Raw genomic sequence first — 25,788 nt, 5'->3', positions numbered from 1 at the left:
TATAAGTCTGCCCAGCACTATCCCCGCCTCCCAACCACCAGCCCCGCCTCCTCCCACCGGCTCTGCCACCCAATCTCGGCTAAGCTCCTGAGGATCCATTCCTTCTGAACAGGATTCCTTTATGTTTATCCCACACATGTTTGAATTCTGTTACCGTTTTCATTTCCACCACCTCCCGCGGGAGGGCATTCCAAGCATCCATCACTCTAGTTCCTGCATATTCTTTATGATTTCTTCTTTTGGGGGTTTTATCATTTGCTTCTTTTTGTAAAGTTGATGTATAATTTAATTTCTTAGTTTCTGACTAGAGCATTATTATTATTACTGTTGAACCACACTGCCTTTCTCTCAGCCTACTGTTCCCCGATTTACCTAAGGGAGCAAAAACACCCCCGGTATTCAGACCACCAGTCCCTAGGACAATTTTTGAGACCTGTCTAACCCGAGAAAAAATCCTGAATCCTTACTCAATTGGTAACCTTTCACTATGTAACACTACCTTAACCTCTACCATTGACCTTGACTTTTCTGATTTTTCCCATCCTCGGGCTGACATATGGTGGTATTGTGGAACCAAAACTTTATATTCAACGCTGCCCACCAATTGGCAGGGCAAATGTGGTCTAGTCCAATTAGTGATTCCACTTACTAAAGCAACCCAATCAGTTGATAATCCAGTTCTTTGTAGAAAGAAGCGAGAAATCCCTGGTTCCTCTGATGATAGAATTTATATTGACCCTATAAGTGTACCAAGGGGGATGCCAGATTGGTTTTGAATTCTCTTTGCTTGGTGGTCCACTATTAACAAGAATGTTGATTGGCTTAATTACATTTATTATAATCAACAGCACTTCATTAATTATACTCGAGATGCAGTTAAAAGTATTGCTGCTCAATTAGATGCCACATGAACTTGCTGAGAATTCTGGTATAGATACCACCTGGACCGGGTGGATGGACAATATTTTGGGGAAATGGAAAACTTTCATATTATCTAGTTTAACCACAATGATAATTGTTATTGCTGTATTTGTACTTCTTGGCTGTTGTGTAATACCTTGTATCAGAAGCTTAGTACAACGTTTAATTGAAACTGTTTAAGTAAGAGAGAAACCATAGGACCCTATGTTCTATATGAGAAACTACACATTAACACAGATTGAAGATGTATTTTGATGATGATGTTTAAATCTTTTATGATTTCCTTTGCCTAGCATTGTTATCTTTCTCCAGGATCATTTAGATGGGAAGATATTGTAAGTAGCATTAGGCCTGGGGAAGGTTGAAGAGGGGCAATATATATTTCACTATAACCACATTGTCTTGTTACACTTAGCCCGATCCCTGCTCACGATTTTTCTATGTGGATATGGAACATGACTTGTATCCATAATCTCCCCATGTACGATCTAGGCCCATATGCTTCTTAGTGCCCATACATGAGGTCGTGTGGCCAGGATGGGTAAGATGGACCTTTTCCAGCCAATGGAATTTAAGTGGTTTGTAACCTAAGACAGCCTGCGGCTGGGGCACTAACTATTGGGCATACTTCTCACTTCAACCAGGTGAAGCCCTTACTAAAGGCCTTCAAGAGGAGACTGTAGATAAGAAACACAGTTATGCACCCTGGAGTACAGTCAAAGGGCAAAGGCCATAAATCAGGAGGCCCAGGAACTTATGATCTGATATGATATCCTTACGGGCAAAACAGGCCTGGGAAAGGAGGAAGCCTAAACAAACATGGGAATGTGGTTTAGCAGGTGAGAGAAACTAGATGACTTTGAAAGAAGGCAGGATGATCCTGGGTAAGATAGCTTGTTGAGGCATTGTAAATCATTGTAAACACAAGTGTATAAAAATAGCTGTTTTAGTTCAGTATGTGGGAGTGATAGATACAGTAAGCATATTTATGCAGTAGTTTTATCCTCCCATGAGAAAATATTAATTGTATCAATATACTTGGTAAGTGAATAAAACAACTCTCTCATAGACGCGCAGCCTTGGTCTTTTATCTCTGCAAATTGAGGGTAACTGATATATGAAGATTTGTAGAGGTGGTAAAAAGACCTAAACATTTAAGGAGGTTTAATTAAAACTTTAAATACATTTTGTTGACTATTTTAATCCTTGTGGTAAGCTCTCTGTGATATTCTGTTTATAGTTTTAGAGATATAATTTAATTCAGTACTGGTCTGAGGGGCGTAGTTACCAACGTAGGCTATCGTTAAGATGGGTTATTTTACCACAAGTTGTGCTATTTTAGCACAGGGTCTCATTGCATAAAATGGGACCCTGTGCTACAGTAGCATGACATATAATTAGCAGAAACATATAATTATATCTTTGCAGGTGAAGTTCAATGGATAAGTACATAAGTATTGCCATACTGGGAAAGACCAAAGGTCCATCAAGCCCAGCATCTTCTTTCCAACAGTGGCCAATCCAGATCACAAATACCTGGCAAGATCCCAAAAAAGTACAAAACATTTTATACTGCTTATCCCAGAAATAGTGGACTTTCCCCAAGTCCATTTAATAACGGTCTATGGACTTTTCCTTTAGGAAGCCGGCCAAACCTTTTTTAAACTCCGCTAAGCTACCCGCCTTTACCACATTCTCTGGCAACAAATTCCAGAGTTTAATTACACGATTAGTTTTAAAGTTACTACATTGTAGCTTCATCGCATGCCCCCTAGTCCTAGTATTTTTGGAAAGCGTGAACAGACGCTTCACATCTACCCGTTCAAATCCAATCATTATTTTATAGACCTCTATCATATCTCCCCTCAGCCGTCTTTTCTCCAAGCTGAAGAGACCTAGCTGCTTTAGCCTTTCCTCATAGGGAAGTCATCCTATCCCCTTTATAATTTTCGTCGCCCTTCCCTGCACCTTTTCTAATTCCACTATATCTTTTTTGAGATGCAGCGACCAGAATTGAACACAATATTCGAGGTGCGGTCGCACCATGGAGAAATACAAAGGCATTATAACATCCTCATTTTTGTTTTCCATTCCTTTTCTAATAATACCTAATATTGTATTTGCTTTCTTAGCCGCAGCAGCACACCGAGTAGATGGTTTCAACGTATCATCAACGACAACACCTAGATCCCTTTCTTGGTCCGTGACTCCTAACGTGGAACCTTGCATGACGTAGCTATAATTCGGGTTCCTCTTTCCCACATGCATCACTTTGCACTTGCTCACATTAAACGTCATCAGCCATTTAGATGCCCAGTCTCGTAAGGTCCTCTTGTAATTTTTCACAATCCTCCTGCGATTTAACGACTTTGAATAACTTTGTGTCATCAGCAAATCTAATTACCTCACTAGTTACTCCCATCTCTAGGTCATTTATAAATATGTTAAAAAGCAGCGGTCCCAGCACAGACCCCTGGAGAACCCCACTAACTACCCTTCTCCATTGAGAATAACGACCATTTAACCCTACTCTCTGTTTTCTATCTTTTAACCAGTTTTTAATCCACAATAGAACACTACCTCCTATCCCATGAGTCTCCAATTTCCTCTGGAGTCTTTCAAGAGGTACTTTGTCAAATGCCTTCTGAAAATCCAGATACACAATATCAAATTTCTCCCCTTCCCCTCATAAGAATCTGAACTCTGCCTCTGTGACATTGACAACCCTAGAAAGCCTGAGAAGCAGAAGACCGAATCTGGGAGTCTAACACAGATCCACATTATTGCAATGCACAGAACTGGCACTGAGCCATTGGATCAGCCCATGTCCAAACCTTTTAAAGCCATTTTACAACCTATAAAATTTGGGGTTCAGACTGTAGTTCTTTTATAGCATGAGGGGGGATCCTACTGCTTTGACAATCCCCAACATCCTATCCTCAGTGGATGTTGAACCTTCCACATTGTACAGATTCTTCATCTCAGCCAAGAAGGGACTGTTGTCAGTTTATAGCCAAGATCTTACACTTGGATTTTTTCCACAATGCCAAGAAGCGATGTTGTTCGCTCACGTGATTGGTATCATGCGACTCAGCTGGCTGAATGCCCAGTCACCACTTTATTGTGTGGTTTATTTTGAGTTATGCAACTCATCTGGGGTGGGAATTGGTGCCGGCAAGGATAGGGAAGCTCTGATATTTCTTCCAAGTTTATCTTTGCAAAACCAGATATCTCTAGGTCTCAGGAAACCCTTGCTGATAATCTGTTCAGTGACAGGGAAAGGTCAAGTTCTCTATCAGTCATTATCATCACTGACAACCACATTATAAAACTTCTAATTCATTGCCATCACCAACTACTGTAGTTACAGTGCAAAACAACAACTGGCCATTCAATCCTTTCGTTAAAACAAAACCGCAGATGGACGTCCGTTAGGTCAGCTACATTAAGGGCAGATCAATGATCGATCAAGCCCAGTATCCTGTTCCTGACAGTGGCTATTTATTTATTGGGATTAATTAACTGCCTTTATGAAGAGGCTCAACCTAGTCCAGGTTACCTGAAATGCATGCCAGATCTCAAATAGCCAGAAGTGGGACATGGCGACACATAAGGCTGTAAATAATACTGAATAGACCTGCTGTCTAGAAACGTGTCCAAACCTCTTTTAAAACTCAGCTGTATTAATCATCTTGACCATAATTTTGGCAGAAAATTCCATAGTTTAATTAAGCATTGATTGAAAAGATGGCAGATTTCATACGAATTCTGGAAAGTGCTGGTCACTTTCATGCGTAGTGTAATGGCATGTCCAGGTCCAGTTCAGACCATCCCAAATACATACCAAGGGTCTTCTAATCAAAATAAGATACAGGACCTAGAAATGCATATTTTATCTAATAAATATGTGCGGTTGAAAGCCTGTGGCAGTGAGTGGCTTACAAGCTGCTTCCAGCGTTCAGTGCTGGAGCATTTACAGCTCCTAGCACTGAATATCTAGGTGATTCTGCCGACTTGGAAGTTAACTGGGCTCTGGCCGATATTCAGACCATTGCCAAGTTAACTCGCCATACAAAGCTGGACAGTTGTTTTGCTGTCCTAACTTTGGGGCCCTTTTACTAAGGCACATAGGCGCCTACGCGAATACAACGCATTTCAAATTGGAACTACCGCCAGGCTACTGCGCGCCTCGAGCGGTAACTCCATGTTTGACGTGCGTCCAAAACACGCAGTAATCGGCAGTGTATGCACACTGACGATTACCGCCTGGTTAACGCACAAGACCTTACCGCTAAGTCAATGGGTGGTGGTAAGGTCTCATGCCAAAAATGGACGCGCGCTGGTTTTAATTTTGCTGCATGCCCATTTTTGGCCACAAAAAAGGCCTTTTTTGCAGACACGCTGAAAATGGACCTGCGCGCGTCCAAAATATGAGGCCTAGACCAGCGCAGGCCATTTTTTGACATGCCTTAGTAAAAGGGCCCCTTTATGTAGTTACTTAGCTGGTTAGAGGACTAAAAATTGCTGTTAACTGGCTAGGTTGATGCTGCGCCCCCAGCCTGCCCCTAGCCTATCTGGTTAGGAGATTGCTGGTTAGCGGACATATTCAGTGGCAGTAACCTGTTAAGTGCAACTTAATATCAGCAGCCAGCTCGCTCAGTGGGGTTTAACTAGTCAGCAGCCTCTCCTGTCTGGTTAAACCCTTTTGAATACTGACCCCAAAGTTTATGGCTCTAAAATCCGTTCCCCGTAGGTGTACAATAATACTGTGAGCCTGTGATAACATATATTTAAAAATATGATTTGCAATTGACCTTTACTTCCAAAGTGCTTCCACCGTTCTTGACTATTCTAAGCACAAGCACACCCTGGCCCTGATACAATGGTGAAAATGGTGTGTAGTGTAGAGCACAAGATTGCTTGTCAGAATCAAGCTACTATGTCTGTCTGGAAGCACTATGAAAAACTGTAGAGTCTCCCAGTAATGCTACACATCACCAGGAGTTTTCTTTTTTTTAGGGAAAGTACTTTGGAGAGAGGTGTTTTATAAGGAGGTATATGGGCAAAGCACCCTTCAGCAATAAGCAGATTTTCAACCCAGCTGCCCCAATGTCAGCTATGTGAAAACCATTCTTTTACCAGTATACATCATGTTTAACATAAGAAGGAAAGAGTTAAAGATCTCCGTGGCTCACCTTCTCTGGAACATAACAATTTTGTCAGCCTTCAGGTCACTGAGGTCCAGCTTGCTTCCCTTTTCAATAACGTCAGGGTGTTTGCGCACAAGCAGCCAGCCAATGTGGGAGAAGAAGAAGCCTCGGGAAGCGTTGTGAGGGTCTGCGTCTGTCTCAGAGTATTTATGATGGACACGGTGGTCTCGAGCCCACTCATAGACATCATTCTGGGCACAGAAAAGGGGAAGATGATTAGTTCAATAGGTAGACAGCATGATATTTATATCTTCCTTCTGTTCTGCAACACACACCAATCATCAAGACATGGTTATCAGCCAAGCTAGCAATAACACACAGCAAAGGGTGTGTTGTAGCGTAATTCCTATCACCTTTGTGCTTTGTTACATACAAAACTGCAGGTCATACCTAAATGAGTGCTACTGCACCACAACAGTGGAGGATTAAAGCCAAGAACAATTTAAAAAATATATTTGATTTTGTAGCTGTCCAAAAACAGCTGGTGCATTTCTTTAGAGCACATCAAAGACTGAGGTTCACCAGATGTCTTATCAAGCAGTTCTAAGCTGCCAATTGATTAGCCAGCGCAAAGAGGCACCATATAGGCTCTGGAAGGTGCACTGGGACAAATTATTTTTTTTATTTCCTACTGCGTGCGGCATTTCCAGCATTAATCAGCAGCTGGCACGCACTAACCTGTCACCGCACATGTAGCGCGTGAGTCCTTACCGCTAGATCAATGACTGATGTTAAGGGTTCAGGCCGTAAATAGGCGAGTGCTGGTTTCAATTTTACCGCACGCCCTTTTCCTGGCCCATTGACAAAAAATCAGTTTCCCCCCAGACATGGTAAAAACTGACCCGGCGTGCGACAAAAACACACGCCCACACTACCGCAGGCCACTTTTTGCCACGGCTTAGTAAAAAGACCCCTGAGGAAAGCTGAATGGGAAGAAGTAAAAATGGAATCAGTGTTATGATTCAGCCTAATCAGTGATGGACATGAAGGCAGAAAATGATATTATCCTCAAACAGCCACACAGGAAACAGCAAAGAGGACTCAGCTTTGCTGTTTTCTGTGTCGTTTTCGAGTCTGCAAGGATTTGTGTTCGACTGTGTGTATATTGCCATTATTCTGACAGAGGCCATGCATGTGAGGATGGATGGGAAAGAAGCAAGGAGAACCACTATAGTTTATTGCTCAAGGAACATGAATTAGAAGAGGGGCTGTGTAGGGAAAATTACAGAAAGAGAGAACTAAAACCAGAGCTCCTAGGTGTGTGCACAGAATATATGGATATCTGGTGCATATGAAATAAGATGCATTTTATTTTCCTTGCTTGGTAACTTTTGAAATGAGAGCTGGGTCCTTGACTCCTCTCTTGGCACATAATGTTGAGCATTTCAGTCCCCCCCCCCCCCCCCCCCCCGCAGTATGCTAGAGTGGGAGATAACGTCTTACCTGAAATGACATAGAGCTGGCCATGACCAGAAAAATCCTAAGGGGTAGCTTAGCTTTGTAGGATCGATGGCTCCAAAGACGATGAGCTCCAGCTGTTATACCCAGGGCGCTGCACACAAAGCAAAACAGGGCTGTGTGGAAACAGAAAGAACAGCGCAGGCTAATTAGTACCCTGTTAGACAGGAGGCTCAGAAGCTTGACAAGGGGCACAGAATCTTTCAACTACATGTTACTAAAATCAAACCTAGCTCAGGCTGTGAACCACCAAAAGTCTATGGCCTGCTTTCTTATCCCCAGGAGCCAGGTACTACTACTACTACTACTTAACATCATCAGAGCCACCAGCATAGTCTATAGTAATTATTTATTTATTAGCATTTATTTACCGCCTTTTTGAAGGAATTCACTCAAAGTGGTGTATCATAGCAGAAAGTCAACAGAGCCATCAAGAACTGAATAAACATGGAACGTAAATATCAAAAGCTTAGTCCTACAGTGTTTTATGTTCATGTTTATTAAAATATTTAATATGCTGCTTAGCTACATCAAAGATCAAAATGGTTTACAATAATTAAAAAGAAAAAAGGACATATATTAGAAAAAGAACTCCAATACAAAAAATAGTAAAAGCAGTGCATTTTTTCTAGGAAAAATGGGGCTGGTACTCAAGTGCTAGGCCACCCTTCAAGGGTGGGGTGATCACCAAGGGACCCACCCCACACTCGCCAGGCCCCCTGTAACCAGTCACAGGACCTATGACAAGGCAGAATTGGTGTGTAGAGCCTGAGCTCTTTCATTAAAACTTGGGGTCCAAGGGTCAATTTTAGCAGACGATGGAAAAGGTGCCTGTACTCAGTACCCCCTCAAAAAAAGCCCCGAGTAAAAGTATATCCAAACAGCCATGATTTCACTCTCACATTTAAAATAACTAATACAGGGGCCCTTTTTCCGAGCTGCGCTAAGAAGTGACCTGCGGTATTAGTAGCGCTGGGCTTTCCCGTGTGCTGAGGTCATTTTTAGCGCAGCTGTAAATGGCTGCAATTCTATTTCCCCACTGATGGCCGCATGCTAATTTCCCAATTAGTGCATGGCCATTAGCGCATGAGCTCTTACCACCACCTATTTACTAGGTAGAAAGGGCTCATGTGCTAATCGCTAATTAGCAGTACGCACAGATTTACCCACGCTACCCAATTAGTACAGGGCACACCTACTCTCCACCTCCAAACATGCCCCGTGCTAAAAAAATAAAACCTATTTTTTAGTGCGTGGGTAGTGCGCGGTGATCCCAGAAATATGTCCAGCGGTAGTGCCTTTTAGCGTGCGGTAAGCAGGCGTTAGTGATTACTGCTGCTTAGTAAAATGGCCCCACAGTAAGTGAAGTTATTTAACCTGACCTACAGGCATATCCGGTTAAATCAGAACCCCTCAACTTGGCAAATTAAATGCTATTCCAAAGAAATATGCCTTTAAAATTGCCTTTTAAACTGCCTTAAAACTTCTATGTTCCGTAAATCAATAGGAAGTCCATTCCAAAGTGCCCTCCAGGAAAACACACAATCCCTAGAGGTCGTCAACTGTGCCTGAGAAATATGTGAAACCACCATTCTATTATCCCCACGTGACCTTAAAAAGATTATCAGGAACACAGAGAAAAGCCAACAATGACAAATAAGGTGGGGTCAACTCAAATAATGCTCTATGTACCAATACTAATATTTTAAAATCAATACGGTACATTATAGGAAACCAATTATATCTAATAAATGATAGTCCCTATAATATACCTTCCCTAATAACTGAATGGCTGCATTCTGAAGCGTGGGTGTTACACAGCAGGCTTGAAGTACATAGGAGGAGCAATGTGCGAGGGAGGTTTGTGCCAGGGCACTGTTCTGCCCACCCGGCAGCCTTACAATAGTTTTACAGTGTAGCCCTAAAATGTGTTTAATGCTTTTACTGCTATTCTCACTTCTAAGGATTTTCACTATTGCAGTCACTCACTGCAAAGATATATGAGCAATGCATTGTGTGAAATGTAGTCTCACATGTACTGCAGCCACCCCTACTTATTTATATAAAGTCTGTAACTAGTGGTCTATTCTCCTGCAAAAACCTCCTCTCTGTCTCTACCAAGCTTGATTCGTTTGTTTACCTACTGCCATTTCCTGACTCAGCCAGGGTATGACCTTTCTCTACAAATGAGGGCTGCCCTCTGGGACAATCTCTGCTACCTAGCAGCAGGTTCTGTCTCTATTGACCACTTTATCTCCCCCTCCCTGGGCCTGTGTGGGACGTTTCTTGACCTCCCTGTCTCCACGGGGCTCATTCTCCATCTTGCCATGGACAACACTTGTCCTTCTGCTCCCCTGAAGAAAACTCTTTTTTTTTGCCTCATTCATTCTTTTTCTCAAGATATTGCACAAACCCAGCACCCCATCTCTGAACTGCTTTCAACTATCTGACAACTCTCCCACCTCTGCAATAAAAGCTTCCTTTCTTCATATCTCTATTTCCAACCACTGATACAGCTCTCAGAATTACGAAGTCTCTTGTCTCAGGGCAATAACTTCTGAAGATCTACTGTGACAGAGTAAATTGGCTACATTTATTCAATAAAGTAAATTTCAGAAAATAAAGAGGCTTTAGGTGTGTGCTGATGTGCCAAGGTTATACTTCTTGGATATTAAAGCTTTAAGGATATTAAGCTTTAAGAGGCCTTGACGCACTAAACAGGGCAACAAACTCATGGACTTCTTTTTTTTAGTCAATACTAACAATCTCACTTTTTTTTTTTTTTTACACAGCTGGACTTACTGAGGGTAATTTTATAACAAAATGCCTATGTTAGTAGGGCAGAACGCACCTATTTTACAAAGACACAGGTACTTCTGTGTCTTTATAAAATACTAGCACAAATCCTGCAGAAAAGTGCCTCTGGAGCAGGCATAAATGTTGCCATGTAAAGTGCACACATATGCACTTATTTTATAAAATATGTATGTAAATTATGACTTGACTCAAACTCCTTACCTGGGCACATCTACTCTACAAGGATGCCCCTACTTCTGGGCCCCTTTTACCAAGCTGCGGCAAAAGGGGGCATGTGCTGGTGTCAGCACGTGTTTTTGACGTGCCAAGGCCCCCTTTTACCGCAGTGGGTAAAATGGTAGGTCTTTCTTTTCAGCAGGAATTGGCTGTGCGGCAAGTAAAGCACTTGCCGTGTAGCCATTTCAGGGGGAGCCCTTACCTAAGGGTTCCCGCGCTAACCCGGCAGTAACCGGGCAGCGCACGGCACTGCCTGATTATTGCCGGGTACACACCGGCGCTACAAAAATATACTTTTCTAGTGCCAGATATAACGGCGCGGGGGTGGGAAGTACCGCCGGACTTGGGCTTACCGCCGTTTTGTAAAAGGGGCCCAGTGATTCCCAAACCTGGTCCTGGAGACACCCCAGCCAGTCAGGTTTTCAGAATATCCACAATGAATATTCATGAGAGAGATTTACATGTGCTGCTGCTATGGCCACACAAACCTGTCTCATGAATATTCATTGTGGATATCCTGAAAACCTGACTGGCTAGGTGCCTCCAGGCCAAAAAATAGAAGTGGGAGATGGATGAAGGCTCAGCAAACAACGGGGCTTAAAAAAAATGTAAAACAGTACTTTAATACATAAAAATAACATGTAAAATAGTCCTTAGTTATAACAATATAAACGTCTTTGCTTATATTACAGTTATATCATTTTAATTAAGTTGGTCTTATTAATTTTAGTTTTTCATTACGTGCCATGCATTTCTTTATGTACTTTTAATTTCATTCTGCATCCCTGGTCATCTGCATGATTTATATCTTGTTTTCTTATATGATGATACATTTACATAATTTGTTTGTTTTTTACCTTTTCATTTTTTACATGTACATTTTTATTTTGTATAAGTACATTTATTTATGGCTACGTTTGTTTTTTTTGTAGACTCCTGAGGCAGGCACTAGAAGCCGAAACACGGTGCCGTGTCAAATCTTTTATGTAATACGAGCAAAGGACCTTGTTTACTAAGCAGCATTATAGGTGCGTGAACATTTGAAACGCGTGTTAGCCATGTACACGCGTTAACCATGTACGTGTCTACAATATCCCTATAGGCGCCTACACGGTTAGTGCGCAAACTAAGTGTAGGCGAGCTAACTCAGTAAACAGGGCCCAAAGACTTTTATATTTTTATGACAGCATTTTTTCGGTCTCCCGCTTCTATTTTCTGGCTTGTTTCCTTCGTAGGATTCCTGTGTTCAGCCACTATGTGGTTTCTGGGTGCCTCCAGGACCAGATTTGGGAATCACTGACCTACACGCATTGTATGTACATTTAGGTGCAACCTAATTTTCTAAGAGGCCTTTTACAAGCATAACGCAGCATTTTACACGCAAAAAAGGTATGTAAAACTATCTCCACTATGCTGAGATTCATCCCTCTCTGCTCTGAGACGTAGTCCCTAGCTCCTGGGTACTGCAGCTTTACAGGGCCTAAGCCCATGGCACCAGACAGAAGCCCTGTTGCTCATGATACTTTTACTGAGATGAAAATTCCTTTTATGGATGTGTCATTTTTTTTGTTCTTTTGTTGTTTGTTTGTTTTTTTTACTGCTTCTGGCTGTGTTGTACCTATTCTGTGAGGTGGAAGTGCATAAAGCAAGCCTGCACTACTGCCACATGTTCTGTACCTGCCTGTGACACGCATTAGTGATTCAGCAGACTGAAATGCTCATCTAAAGGACTTCGTCATTAATGGCTAGGTAGGCAGGTGGCTTGTACTTAATAATCATAATGATTTGGATTCACATAGCATTAGTCATCTAAACTAGATCCTGGTTGTCTTTGTACTGTAAACAAACATGCACAGCTAACTTTAGGATTGATGAGGCTGGCTATCAATTTTTGTACCTGATCAGACAGCTTTCAAAGGGGAGAAGAAGCAATGTTATTAATGGTACAGGCTAGGGAAGGCATCAGGAGGAAAAGGGCATTGTCCGAGTTCACATGGAGAGTCAATAGCTGAAGAGAATTTGATCACATGGTTTTCAGACACTATCCTTTCTCACAGTTTGTTCATTTGACATTCTTGTAACTGTCTTCCCCCAACAAGGCTACAAACCAGCGTACAGCAATTATAAAACACAGGAATCGATACATCAATAAATAGCAATAACATAAATTAAAACCAAGTGAAACAGTAAAAAAACCAGAGTCCAACAGGCATATCAAAGGATCAGCATGTCCTCTCCCAAAAAAGCCCCAAACAGCCACTTTCTAAAAACAGAGACATCTGTTAGATACCTAAGGTCTCCTGATAAACTGTCCCAGCAGAGTGGACTCACAAATGTTTTATGCAAATTTTAACTGGAAATTGGAAATGAGATACCTGAAGAAGAACACAATGAGGCTGATATTCAGACCTTGGGAGTTAAGACTGGCTAACTCCTGGGGTCGGCGCTAAGTCTGGATATTCATTCCGGTGATGGGCATTGAATATCTGGTTTATTTTTGGCTGGTTTAAAGATAACCATACAAGTCGATATCCAGACTTACCGGTTATCTTTAAACTGGCCAAAGATATACTAGGAGGGGCATAATCGAAAGGGGCGCCCAAGTTTTCCTGAGGACGTCCTCGCAGCACGTCCCGATGAAGGGGCGGGGAAACCCGTATTATCGAAACAAGATGGGCGTCCATCTTTCGTTTCGATAATACGTTCGGGAACGCCCAAATCTCAACATTTAGGTCGACCCTAGAGATGGTCATCCCCGATTTTCGGCGATAATGGAAACCGAGGACACCCATCTCAGAAATGACCAAATCCAAGCCACTTGGTCGTGGGAGGAGCCAGGTCCCCCTCACATGCCAGGACTCCAACCGGGCACCCTAGGGGGCACTGCAGTGGACTTCACAAATTGATCCCAGGTGCATAGGTCCCTTACGTTGTGTGCTGTGCCCCCCAAAACCCATTCCCCACAACTGTACAACACTACCATAGCCCTAAGGGGTGAAGGGGGGCACCTACATGTGGGTACAGTGGATTTCTGGTGGGTTTTGAAGGGCTCACATTTACCACCACAAGTGTAACAGGTAGGGGGAGATGGGCCTGGCTCCGCCTGGCTGAAGTGCACTGCACCCACTAAAACTGCTCCAAGGACCTGCATACTGCTGTCATGGAGCTGGGTATAACATTTGAGGCTGGCATAGAGGCTGGCAAAAAATGTCTAAAAAGTTTTTTATTTTAGGGTGGGAGGGGGTTGGTGACCACTGGGGGAGTAAAGGGAGGTCATCCCCGTTTCCCTCTGGTGGTCATCTGGTCAGTTCGGGCACCTTTTTGAGGCTTGGTTGTAACAAAAAATAGACCAAGTAAAGTCGGCCAAGTGCTCGTCAGGGACGCCCTTCTTTTTTCCAATATCGGTCGAGGACACCCATGTGTTAGGCATGCCATGCAGTCCCGCATGCACTACGCTTCTGACACACCCCCGTGAAATTTGGCTGTCCCTGTGACGGAAAGCAGTTAAGGACGCCCAAAATCGGCTTTCGATTATGCCGATTTGGGCGACCCTGGGAGAAGGACACCCATCTCCCGATTTGTGTCAAAAGATGGGCGCCCTTCTTTTTCGAAAATAAGCCTGTTAGTTTTTCAAGCCGCCAAATATGGACGCAAAACCTGATTTAAAAATCGGTGGACAGCCAGTTTATATTGGGCGATATAATTGGCTGTTAGCCGCTAACTGGGGATATTTAGTGGGGGATAGCCAGCGGTCAGCAGCCGTTCTAACCGGTTAAATAGCATTGAATATCGGGGGGGGGGGGGGGGGAATGTTTTTTGTGGCACATGAGGGGGAATGGATTTTGGATTTAGCTCATGCCTTTCTTAGTAGTTAATTCCATGTGAGTTAAATTACCCTCAGGTACACCAGATATTTTCCTGTCTCCAGAGAGCTCACCTCACAATCTAACCCCCCTGTTTACAAAGCCATGCGGCAATCCTGACACAGCCCATTCAAAGTGAATGGGCTGTGTCAGCATTACCGCACCGGCAGCCACTAGCACGGCTTCATAAACAGGGGTTAAATTTGTACCTGAGGAAATGGAGGGTAAAGTGACTTGCCCATGGACATGAGGAGCTACAGTGGGATTTGAACCCTGCCTTTCCAAGTACTCAGCCCATTGCTCTAACCAATAGGCTACTTTTCCACTCTGTAAAGTAGAATACAGAATTTTCAATAAGATTTAAAAATTATTTTTTTACTGTTAATCTGGCGCAACATTATTTTCAGTTCAATTCTACAAAAGTGTAAGCCAATGAAGCATTTTGAGACTTGTTCATTGCTCTAATGACTGTATTCTGATTCCTTCCTGCAGACCTTTACAATCCAGGCCACAGACTTCTGGGGCTGCCATAGAACTCCTCCTGTCAATGTGCCATCCAGTGCTCTCTTTATCGCTCTCATTATTAATGCATTTGATAAGTCCCACAATGCTTTGCATCAGAACTGTCAATATCTTTTCATCATTTGACGCCAGCAGGCTAAAAGTTATCCAGTCCAATATTGAGTCTTGTGGCTTTCTAATACATAGAATAAAATGCTTGACCTGATGTCAGAGCTATCTTAAGACTGTACCTTTTTATGACATTAATGGATGCCAAGCTATTTATTTTTGGAAGCAACAACTCAAATTGTGCTTACGAATTTTGAATCTGATTCATGATCTGTTTTCTGAGGAGTTCCCCAGAAATCATTTATTTCTACACTGCTTCCTAATATATGCCAGGTATTTGTGACCTGGATTGGCCACTGTTGGAAACAGGATGCTGGGCTTGAAGGACCTTTGGTCTTTCCCAGTATGGCAATACTGATATACTTCCACCCACTGAGGAAACTCATCCAAGAAATATGCTATAAATAAATATTTATTATATGAAGATGATATACTATTGCTTCTCACACGGGACAGTAGTCATCTTGAAGCCCTTAGGAAACTTCTGCCTTGTTTGAGCAAAGTCAGTGACTGGATAATCAAAAACTGGCTTAAAATTAACACAGTTATAAGAGACATGTTATGGTCTGGCAAGCCATTATTTAGAATTAGATGACTCCAGTTCATTTTAGGGATTTATGCTCCAACACAATGCCAGATTGATCATTTAGGGGTGTTGGTAGGTTAAGGATAGACTTAAGATTTCAGCATGCCTGTGGCAAAATGATCATGAATGCACTGGTAAATTAAGGCACATAAGATGCAAATTAAGCTTGAGGGGGCAGGTGCACATAAATTTGTATGAGTGTAATGTAAAATCATGCTCTTCCGGGTGCAGGGCACACCATAGATCTAGGAGGCCTAGCTCACTGATAATAAAATTAACCCTTTTCCCTTTTCCCTCTTTAGGTCTCGGTTTGGGGGGATTACAATGTACGAGAAGATCTGCGGGGATACTGAAATCACCTCAAACCACCAGCTGATATTCCTGCAGTGGAGCCGCAACAGCCATGAGATTAGAAGAGAACTTATGAGAATACTGGTTAGGAGCATACAGTGAACACAAGGCAATTTTCTCCCTATAATCTCTCCAAGCCATACCACATACCTGCCCTCCGGGTCTTGAATACTTTTATGGCCCTAGAAAGCAACCCGTTTATGGATGAAAATCACCGCACCACACTGCCTGCTATTAAAGGAATCGAATGCAATGGACTCGACATGAAATCGTGTTTCGGCCGTAAAGGCCTGCCTCATGAGTCCCTTTAGTATCGATGTATTCAGCTCTTACTCATGGTAACCATGCAGTTTTTAAAGGTAACTCGCACTTTTGCAGTGTACTGGAGAGCAAATTTTATTCCCCTTGCAAGCAACTATGAGCAAAATGGCACCACCATCCTGCCCTGCTTGGTGACCCTTAGTGAGAAGTCTGGGAAAAGCAAGACTTGAGCACCTTTGTAATCCCGATTGTGCTGCCTCTTGTATAAATCCCTTAGCTTGGCTTTATCACATAATTCAAGAAGTGTGCAATGACCAGTCTGGGTCTGTTATTCTCCTCCCTACGGACTCCAATGCGATGTACACATTCTACCTTTGCCAGTCCAACATCTTGGGGAAGCCCCAAGGTCTTGGGGATCCATGTTTCCACAAACTCCAACAGCTCCCGGTCTTTAACAGGGCCTCCAGAACACGCACCCTCTCTTCCATCGCATGGGCTCTGTCCTCCTGCTGAGATGTGTGTTCCTCTGACTGCTGCGAGTGCACCGCATGCCCTGCAACACTGTCCTTGATCTCATCCAACGAAGCATGCAATTCAGCTAGCTTGTCATCCAGCAGTTAAGATAAGTGCCTCATGGAGACCTGCACTGCATTGTCTAACGACCACCTCCTCTCAGATTTCACCCATGGAAGACTCAATTTATTTTTAAACATAAACCAAGACTCCTGAGGAAGGCACCATGTGTGCCAAAACATGGTACCTTGTTGAGTCATCATTTATTGCAGTTTATCACCCTTTTCCAGTGTCTCTGGTCCGTTTTGAAGACCCTGACTCTGTTCCCACTCCTTGCTTTCTCCGATTAAGTCGATATTCAGAACTTAACCAGCCGCATAAAGATAGGACTGTGTTTTATGTGGTCCCATTTATGCAGTTACCGTGGCCAGTTAAGTGCTGAATATTGGCACTTAACCAGCCAAGTACCGACTCCATGCTTGGAATGCCCCCACAATAGCCGGCATTCACTTAGGTGCTAACCGCCAATTTTCAGCGATGATAAACACTTAAGTACCACTGAAAATGAGCGGATAGCCCAAACAAGTGATTTAACTGGTCAGCAGTCGTTTCTGGCAGGTTAAGTCATTTTGAATATCAACCAGACAGTCGCTAGAAAAAAAAAATGCACCAAGTGCAAGGAACATAGGTTGTTTGGGGAATCTGAGAAATGGAAGTAAGAAGCTTGCTGTACTTACACCACATCCAGGTGTAAAATCTTGCAGACGGTATCAGTGTCATGCCATACAAGGCGCCTATGTGGAGAAGCGACATAGCAATCACATTCCGCCACACTATTTTCATGGGAGGCTTTGGACCTTCTTTCTCACGGTAGCTTTCATCAAAGAGGTCATCTGTCATGACGCCATTTGCTGTCACCTCCTCAGGTGCCGGAGGCTTTTGCTGTATAGTTGTCACGGTGGCTTGAGTGACTCTGCTAGTCATCTTGAAATTCAGCGAGAGCTGGGGGACAGAAGACAGAAAATCTTATTATGATTATTATTATTAAGGGGCCCAATATTCTGAAAGTGCTGAGATCTTAATTTTTTGCTCCTAAGTTAGGCTCCTAAATTTGTGCCCTATTAACTTGTGACCATAAGTTTTCAGTTGAAAATGCATCTTAAATTTTGGAGCTTAAGTTATGCTCATAAATTTAAGCCTGCCATTCATTTGTCTAGATCTGTGAGCCTAATATATGAGCCTAGTACTAAAAATCAATGCTAGCTTTTTTTCTCTGAAATTTGAAATCAAATAACCCACAGTAAAGCACAAAATTCAAAATGTAACTTATGCACTAATAATGTTGTGAAATGTGCTCATAATAGTAACTGGACCATCACTGACTAAGTCAATGCTTGTTAAAGTCAATTGTTAGTCCACCAATTCATATAATCATTGCACATTCATTTTTACGTGATACACCCATGCCAAAAACACTTTACACTGTGACAACTAATAAATGTAACAATTTTTTGAAAACTAATATTAACAATTGTGGACTTTCCTTCAGTATTTAATTTTGTTCCTCTCTTGTATTTGAACTTCTTTTCTGTGGCTTAAACCTGCTCCATTACCACCCACTTTTTATGCTCCTAAATTTAAGCTGAGTGGAATTTTAAGTAAAATGTTATGCACTCAGCCCTAATAATTTTTCAAAAACAGGCCAATTTATGAGCATAACTCTCAAAATTAGGAGAATAAATCCTTTGACCATTGGGCCTAGTGTTTTTATATGGCACCACTGAACTTGCAAATGAGAAGCAAACTTAGCTGTCAGGCATATAACCATGGTGGCCTATGTTTAAATGGCAGGAAAACAGAAGAGCAATGACCCTTGTGAACACGCAGACAAAACAATCAAAACAAGGGTGACAAAAGAAAGGGCAGCAGACGATGTCCAAAATAACACCTTTAATTTCAATATCCAAAGACTCAACATGAGTCGTGTTTCAGCCCGAAGGCCTTCCTCAGGAGTCTTAAGTTGGATATTGTAAGGATTATGAGGCTGTCCTACCCTGGTTAGGCCCCTAGAGGGCGCTGACCCCCCCTAAAATGTCCAGGGAGAAGGGCTAGGTGAGTCAAAGGGGAGGTATAGCTGGAGCTCGCTAGGACCGGGGAGAGTCCTGGGGGTGGAAACAGGTGCAGCCGGTTATGGGCTGGGTCCAGTGTTGCCAGGTGGGCGGTTTTACCGCCCAATTGGGCGGTTTTCCGCGACCCACCGCGGGAAATTTTTGCCCGCGGCGGGTTGCGGTTTTTTGGGCTGGTTTTTGTGCTTCGGGCGGTTTTTTTAGGTGGCTTTTTCGGCCGCGGTGGGCGGGGTTAGTGACGTGGGAGGCGGGGTTAGTGACGTGGGAGGCGGGGTTAGAGACATGGGAGGCAGGGTTAGTGACGTAGGAGGCGGGGTTAGTGACGGGGAAGGCAGGGCCGATGACGGCGGGGGCAGGGTTGATGACGGCGGGGGCGTCAGGGGCGGGGTTTGAGTTTGGGCGGGTTTTGGGCTGGATTTTGGGCTCCTTTAGGCTGGAAAAATATTTTCCACCTGGCAACCCTGGCTGGGTCCTGTTTGCCATTAAACCCTTAATACCCCACCTGAGAAAGGGGAGTGGGTTAGCAGCTGAAGAAGGAGCTGGGAGCTGGAGCTGGTGGCTGGAGCTCCCCAGGTGAAGTACTGGCTGAGCCCTTTTGACTTGTGGTGAACTAGGTGCAAGGCAGGGAAGCTGGCTGGGGTAAGAAGGCCCTAGAGTGCCAGGATAAGAACTATGTGTTCAGAGAGCTACTGTGTGTCCCAGATGCCAAGGCTGTGGTTAGAACAGTGAAGAGGTACTGTGTGTCCCAGAGTTATTATTGAGAAGAGACTGGGTGTCCTGGACTGAGCTAGTACTGAGCCAAAATGCCAGTGGGAAAGGGCTCAGGGGGAAGAAATAAAGGGACATGGGACTGTGCAAGAAGAAATGTTTAAACTGGAAGATTGCACTGAGAGGAAGAAAGGAAATGGTTAAGCTGGAAGAACTGTTGAGCTTGTGAAAGTGTTTTAAGCTAAGAGAGGTGTGCCCCATGGGCTGAAATAAAGATTTGTATGGAAGAAATCCTGTTGATAAGACCTGACTCTGTTTGCTTTTTTTGAGAACCAGGTCACCCCGAGTAAAAAGGGGTAGGATCTGAATTTGCATAAAATCTGCATACTAAGAACCAGCTCACCCTGAGTGAAAGAGGGACCTGGGAGCCTGAGGTGGGAGCTCCATCCTCACCATTCTTCACAATAGCCTCATCATGTTTACAATATATGTTGATATAAAACTACTTCTATGGTGAAGCTGATGCTATTTGATTTCTTACTGCTTCCTTCTGATAGGTACTTTGTATAGTGATTGGACTTGCCAATGAGTGAGGTTTTTTTTTTGAGGGCCTCAGCCATGTCTAAAACTAGTTCTGGCAGATGCACATTCCAAAAACTGACATATTCTAATTGTTGTCTGGTCATTTTATTTTTCTTATTGTGTTGGTCCTAGTCTCTGATTTCTGCTTTCCTCTTTCTTCTATTAACTGTCTAGCCAGTCTTCTTATCCATTTGGAACTTCTTCTCTCTCAATGTCCACCATCCATCTTTTCTCTTCATCCCTATCTAACCGACCCATCTCTGTGTCCCTCTTCTTGCCCTATCCAACATCATTTTGTGTCCCTATTCTCTCCCCCCCCCCCCCCCATGTGCCAGCACCTCTCTCTCTGTCTTCCTTCCCTCCTGTCTCCCTCTCCTGGCCAGCATCTCTTCCCTCCCTCTGCGCCCCCCCACTGAGTTCTAGCACATGTTCCTCACTCCAGGGCCAGCACCTCTCCCTCTTCCTTCTTTCCCCACAGGTCCTGGCATTTCTCTCTTTCATTGTCCTCCCTCCCCCCCACCGCCACAGTCCAGCATTTCTTTCCCTCTCTGTGCCCTCTTTCTTCCTAACCCCTCTATATTGGATCTCTATCTTCACTACCTGATCTCCTGTCCAGCACCTTTCCCCCTCCTCACCCCGATTCAGCATCGCCTCCCTCCCCGCCCCCAATGCTGCACCTCTCTCCCTCCTTACCCAATCTAATGCAGCACGTCTCTCCCTCCTTGCCCCCCCCCCCCAATGCAGCACCTCTCTCTCTCCTTAACCCCTGATGCAGTACCTCTCTCTCTCCTTGTCCCCCCCCATGCAGCATCTCTCTCTCTTTGGTCTCTCTCTTTACATCTTTTTCCTTTCCATGGTTGGCAGCAGTGTCAGCAACAGCAGGATGCTTCAACTAATCCCGGGGGCCTTCCTTCAGCCACTCCCTGCCCTTTCTGAAGCAACTTCTTGTCTCCTTGAGCGTAGGATGTGTCTGAAGGCCCCCAGGATTGGTTGAAACAGTCTGCTATTGCTCGCACTGCCACGATAGTGAAAAGGAAGCTGGAGAAAGCCAATGCGTGAGTTCAGGCCCCTTAAACATGTGAGATGGAGAAGGGGCCCGAATGTGTGTGCCACACACTGAATACGTGTGACTTTGGCATGTCTGTAATACACATAAGTTTGCATACCAGTATGAGAAAATGCATTGGTATTTCAAAGCAGAAACTCAAATTAAATATATATATATATATATTCATTTATTTTGCGTTTCTGTTTTAGATGCACTTGTCATTGTAGACTAATCACATTGGAATGGGCTCTCCTGTGCACTTGCAAGAAAAACAATCTGGGCTCTGTGACAGGGTTGAATCCTGATGCTGTTCCTTCTGGTCTTGCATAAGTCACTTAACCCTCCTTTGCCTCAGGTACAGACTTAGATTGTGAGCCCTCCAGGGACAGGGAAACACCTAGAGGGGCATAAACGAACGGGGTGCCCAAGTTTTCATGAGGGCGTCCTCGCAGGATGGCCCCGCGAAGGGTCAGGGAAACCCGTATTATTGAAACAAGATGGGCGTCCATCTTTTGTTTCAATAATACGGTCGGGGACGCCCAAATCTCAACATTTAGGTCGACCTTAGAGATGGTTGACCTTAGAGATGGTAGTCCCCGGTTTTCAGCCATAATGGAAACCGAGGACGCCCATCTCAAAAACGACCAAATCCAAGCCCTTTGGTCGTGGGAGGAGTCAGAATTCATAGTTCACTGGTTCCCCTCACATGCCAGGACACCAACCGAGCACCCTAGGGGGCACTGCAGTGGACTTCACAAATTGCTCCCAGGTGCATAGCTCCCTTACCTTGGGTGCTGAGCCCCCCCCCCCAAAGCCCACTCCCCACAACTGTACACCACTACCATAGCCCTAAGGGGTGAAGGGGGGCACCTACATGTGGGTACAGTGGGTTTCGGGTGGGTTTTGGAGGGCTCACATTTACCACCACAAGTGTAACAGGTGGGGGGGGGGATGGGCCTGGGTCTGCCTGGCTGAATTGCACTGCACCCACTAAAACTGCTCCAGGGACCTGCATACTGCTGTCATGGAGCTGGGTATGAGATTTGAGGCTGGCTAAAAATATTTTTAAAGTTTTTTTTATGGTGGGAGGGCGCTGGTGACCACTGGGGGAGTAAGGGGAGGTCATCCCCGATTCCTTCCGGTGGTCATCTGGTCAGTTCGGGCACCTTTTCACGGCTTGGTCGCAAGAAAAAATGAGCCAAGTAAAGTCAGCCAAGTGCTCTCCAGGGACGCCCTTCTTTTTTCCATTATCGGCTGAGGACGCCCATCTCTTAATCACGCCCCAGTCCCACCTTCGCTACGGTGGCAACACGCCCCCTTGAACTTTGGTCGTCCCTGCGACGGAAAGCAGTTGAGGACGCCCAAAATTGGCTTTCGATTATGCCGATTTGGGTGACCCTGAGAGAAGGACGCCCATCTCCCGATTTGTGTCGGAAGATGGGCGCCCTTCTCTTTCGAAAATAAGCCTACTAGTGTACCTGAATGTAATGTAAGGGAACAGGGTCAGCTTAAGGGACTGTAGTGCCTGAGCCAACTTTAGCAGACACCCCCCCCCCCCTCAATGTAATCTGGTATCTCTCCCTCCACCTGTGATCCAGTATCTTCCCTTCTCTCTCTCTCTCTCTCTCAAGTCCCCTCCTGCTGGACCAGGTGAGGCACTGGCTCAGGAGGGTTCCGAAATCTCAGTCTAACATCTATCCTATTAGGAATCTGCAGATAGATCTGACTGGGATTTTTTCACCAGCACCCTGATCCAGTGCCTCGCCTGGTCCATAAGATTGATCTGGCCCTGTAAAGGAACAGCTATGTCCTTTCCTCCTTGGAAGTGGTCTAGTAAATAGTAGGTAGAAAGTACAACAGAGGGGTTACCCCACTCTGAAGGCTACAAAAGTTTTAGTTCCCTGTTCTTGAAGCCTAGGAGAGGGAGAAACCAACACAAGGATCACCACTATGGTCTACAGCTGTTCCCTGTGTCCTACTGGGAGAAGAAAGGCCTGTTCACAAAAGACTAAACTAATCAGGGGTTGTCAGTATGATCCACAACCGTCTCCTGAGGCACAGAATAACCGAAAGAAGGGAGGGATTAGTTGTCGGGGAGACCTGATCCAGATTCTTCAAAGGAGACAGAGAAACAGAGTGAAGCTGCTGCCACAAGGAAGTCCTTATCAGGGAAGGGCCCAACAGCTGGAAGCAGTGGAGCTGGTAAGTGGTGACACCTTAAATAACAGGAGATAGTACCCACCCGGGTCTTATCAATTCTCCCGTCCTAAACGGAGAACAAATACTAGAGAACGTAGAGCCAACAAAAGTAGCAGAATGAACTCCAAGGGAGTTAGAACATAAAAGAACTGTTGCCACCATTAAGAAAGAGTGAGAGAAGAGTACTGGGCTTGCCCACAGGCTCATACTACCCATTAAAGGAGACAGCGTTTCTTTCCAGTGCTAAACAGGAGAAAGGTACCATAAGACAGCGCAAGGACTTTTACAGAGATGCACAACAATCTACCAGCTGCTGCTGAATTTTATTTTTGTTCTCCCTTTTGATCTCCATTTTACCAATGATAAGATATTGGTGTGGAAGTTTACAACTACTTCAAACACCTCCAAAGGCTTATTTTACCCATAAATTAATCCCATAGGAGCCAGCTCTGTGATTGCCGAGCAGGGAGGGGTAATTTATATTGTATTTGACACCACCAATCATTTTGAATGGTGGCACCTATGATTATTTGTATTAGTCACTAGAAAATCACCTTTTTAGCCACATCTTTCCTGTAGTTTTTTCTTACTTTCATTTCTGCTCACTCAGTTTTCCTTTACAGAGAAACCAAGAGGCATGTGAGTCTGTGCACAGTCATTCACTGTTCTGCCCCCTCCTCTCTGATAGGCTTCCTGCAACCTATGTCTGATTTTTAATTTCTGATAAGCTATTGGAGTTAATAATTCCTAAAGTTTCCCCTCCTTGGTTATTTCCACCATTGGATAATGCAAACAAACGGAGGTGCTGCTGTGCTGCTTTTCATCAGAACCCCAAGGATACATGAAAGGTTCATAGAGAGCACGGACAGCTGAAGACTAAGGCAGCAGCAATTGGGGTTGGCTGCAGCAGGACAGGATTGCTGCACCTTATCTCTCCTGTATTCTCTTCCTCCTGCAACCACCACTTTTCTCCCCATTCCAGAGATGAAAAGGAAAGTGGAATCCAAGTGGCTCAGGGTCTGCACCCAAGTCCTATCACTTTCCCTTTGAGAAGAAATCCTGCATCCAAGGGAGACGCCACACAACAGCACTGGCCTGTGCTCCAAGGTCACATGATGGTGCTGAATCCACTCCTTTTCAGCTCCAGAAGGGGGAGGGTAGCAGCTGAGCCAATAAGAGAAAGAACAAAAAGGGGAGATGCTGGACTGTAATGGGGGGGGGGGGCTAGGTAGGAAAAAAGGAGGTGCTGTACTGTTTGGGGAGTAGGGAGGGAAAATCGAGATGCTGGACTGCAGGGGGTGATAGTGGTAATAAGACTTTGAGCTGCCTCTGGGTTTGTGAGGGAAGGGGGTGAATGGCTGAAGGCTTGTCTAAGGCATTGGGCATCCCTTACCCCACAATGGGTCAGACAGATTTAAAAAGCAGAGAAAATATGACTAAAATTAGAGGAGCATTTTTTTTTTATTTTAAAGAGAACAGCGAGTGAAATGTAGCAGAGCAAGAAAGAAAGGAAACCTAGGAATAAGAATGGTGTGCACTCTTTTGGAAAAGTGTGTACCATGGAAAATAATGGCAAATAGTACACACTGTTTACAATATAGAAAAAAAACCTGGACAATATTTTTAGGGGGTGGAGGTGGGGGGAGTTCTAGCCATTCCAGACAGTAACCAACATGAAGCAACATGAGAAACATCAATGATATTTTCCCATGTCGTTTCCTACAAATGCACATCCCTAGTTTCTATTTTGGGCAAAGTGCTCTGAATCAGCTGCTCTCAGCATATGTGCAACTTAGCTGCCTAACAATGGCTAAAACAACAGGAATTTCAGGGAGTGGAGTTTGGTCATAGGAACAATTTAGCCAGCCATCTCTGAATGCTTTCATAGCAGGCTTCAGTGTTGCTAGGTTTAGATGACTAGATTCAAACCTAATCCCAGTCTCAAACCAGCTGATGTGGAGCGCAATTCTAGAAACGGCTGTACAAGTAGATAGAGCCTGTGTATGTATAAACAGCGACAATTCAAAATAGGGAAAGTAAACATATAGAAACATGATGGCAGATAAAGGCCAAATGGCCCATCCAGTCTACCCATCCTCTGTAACCCCTAACTTTTCCTAAGGGATCCCATGTGCTTATCCCATGCTTTCTTATATTCTGACACAGTCCTGGACTCCACGACCTCCACCAGGAGGCCATTCCACGCTTCCACCACCCTTTCCATGAAATAATACTTTTTTAGATCCATCCTAAGCGTATTCCCTCTTAACTCCATCGTATGCCCCCTTGTTCCAGAGTT

At 44.2% G+C, this 25,788-nt stretch overlaps 1 protein-coding gene across 1 annotated transcript in view; it reads right to left on the bottom strand.

Moving 5' to 3' along the window:
• SCD (stearoyl-CoA desaturase) overlaps positions 1–25,788 on the bottom strand; it is a 36,404-nt gene that overhangs the window by 8,542 nt on the left and 2,074 nt on the right. Inside the window, exons 2-4 of the mRNA XM_030203513.1 lie at positions 17,564–17,828; positions 7,575–7,705; positions 6,117–6,322 (exon numbers count right to left, since the gene is read on the bottom strand). Of these exons, the coding sequence (XP_030059373.1) occupies positions 6,117–6,322; positions 7,575–7,705; positions 17,564–17,810 (584 nt within the window). The 5' untranslated portion in view covers positions 17,811–17,828. The remainder of the gene's footprint in view (positions 1–6,116; positions 6,323–7,574; positions 7,706–17,563; positions 17,829–25,788) is intronic.

The sequence above is a fragment of the Microcaecilia unicolor genome, chromosome 5, assembly GCF_901765095.1.
Source record: "Microcaecilia unicolor chromosome 5, aMicUni1.1, whole genome shotgun sequence".
Lineage (NCBI taxonomy): Eukaryota > Metazoa > Chordata > Amphibia > Gymnophiona > Siphonopidae > Microcaecilia > Microcaecilia unicolor.
The sequence above is the reverse complement of the archived record's forward strand: the minus strand, read 5'-3'. Positions and strand labels throughout refer to the sequence as shown.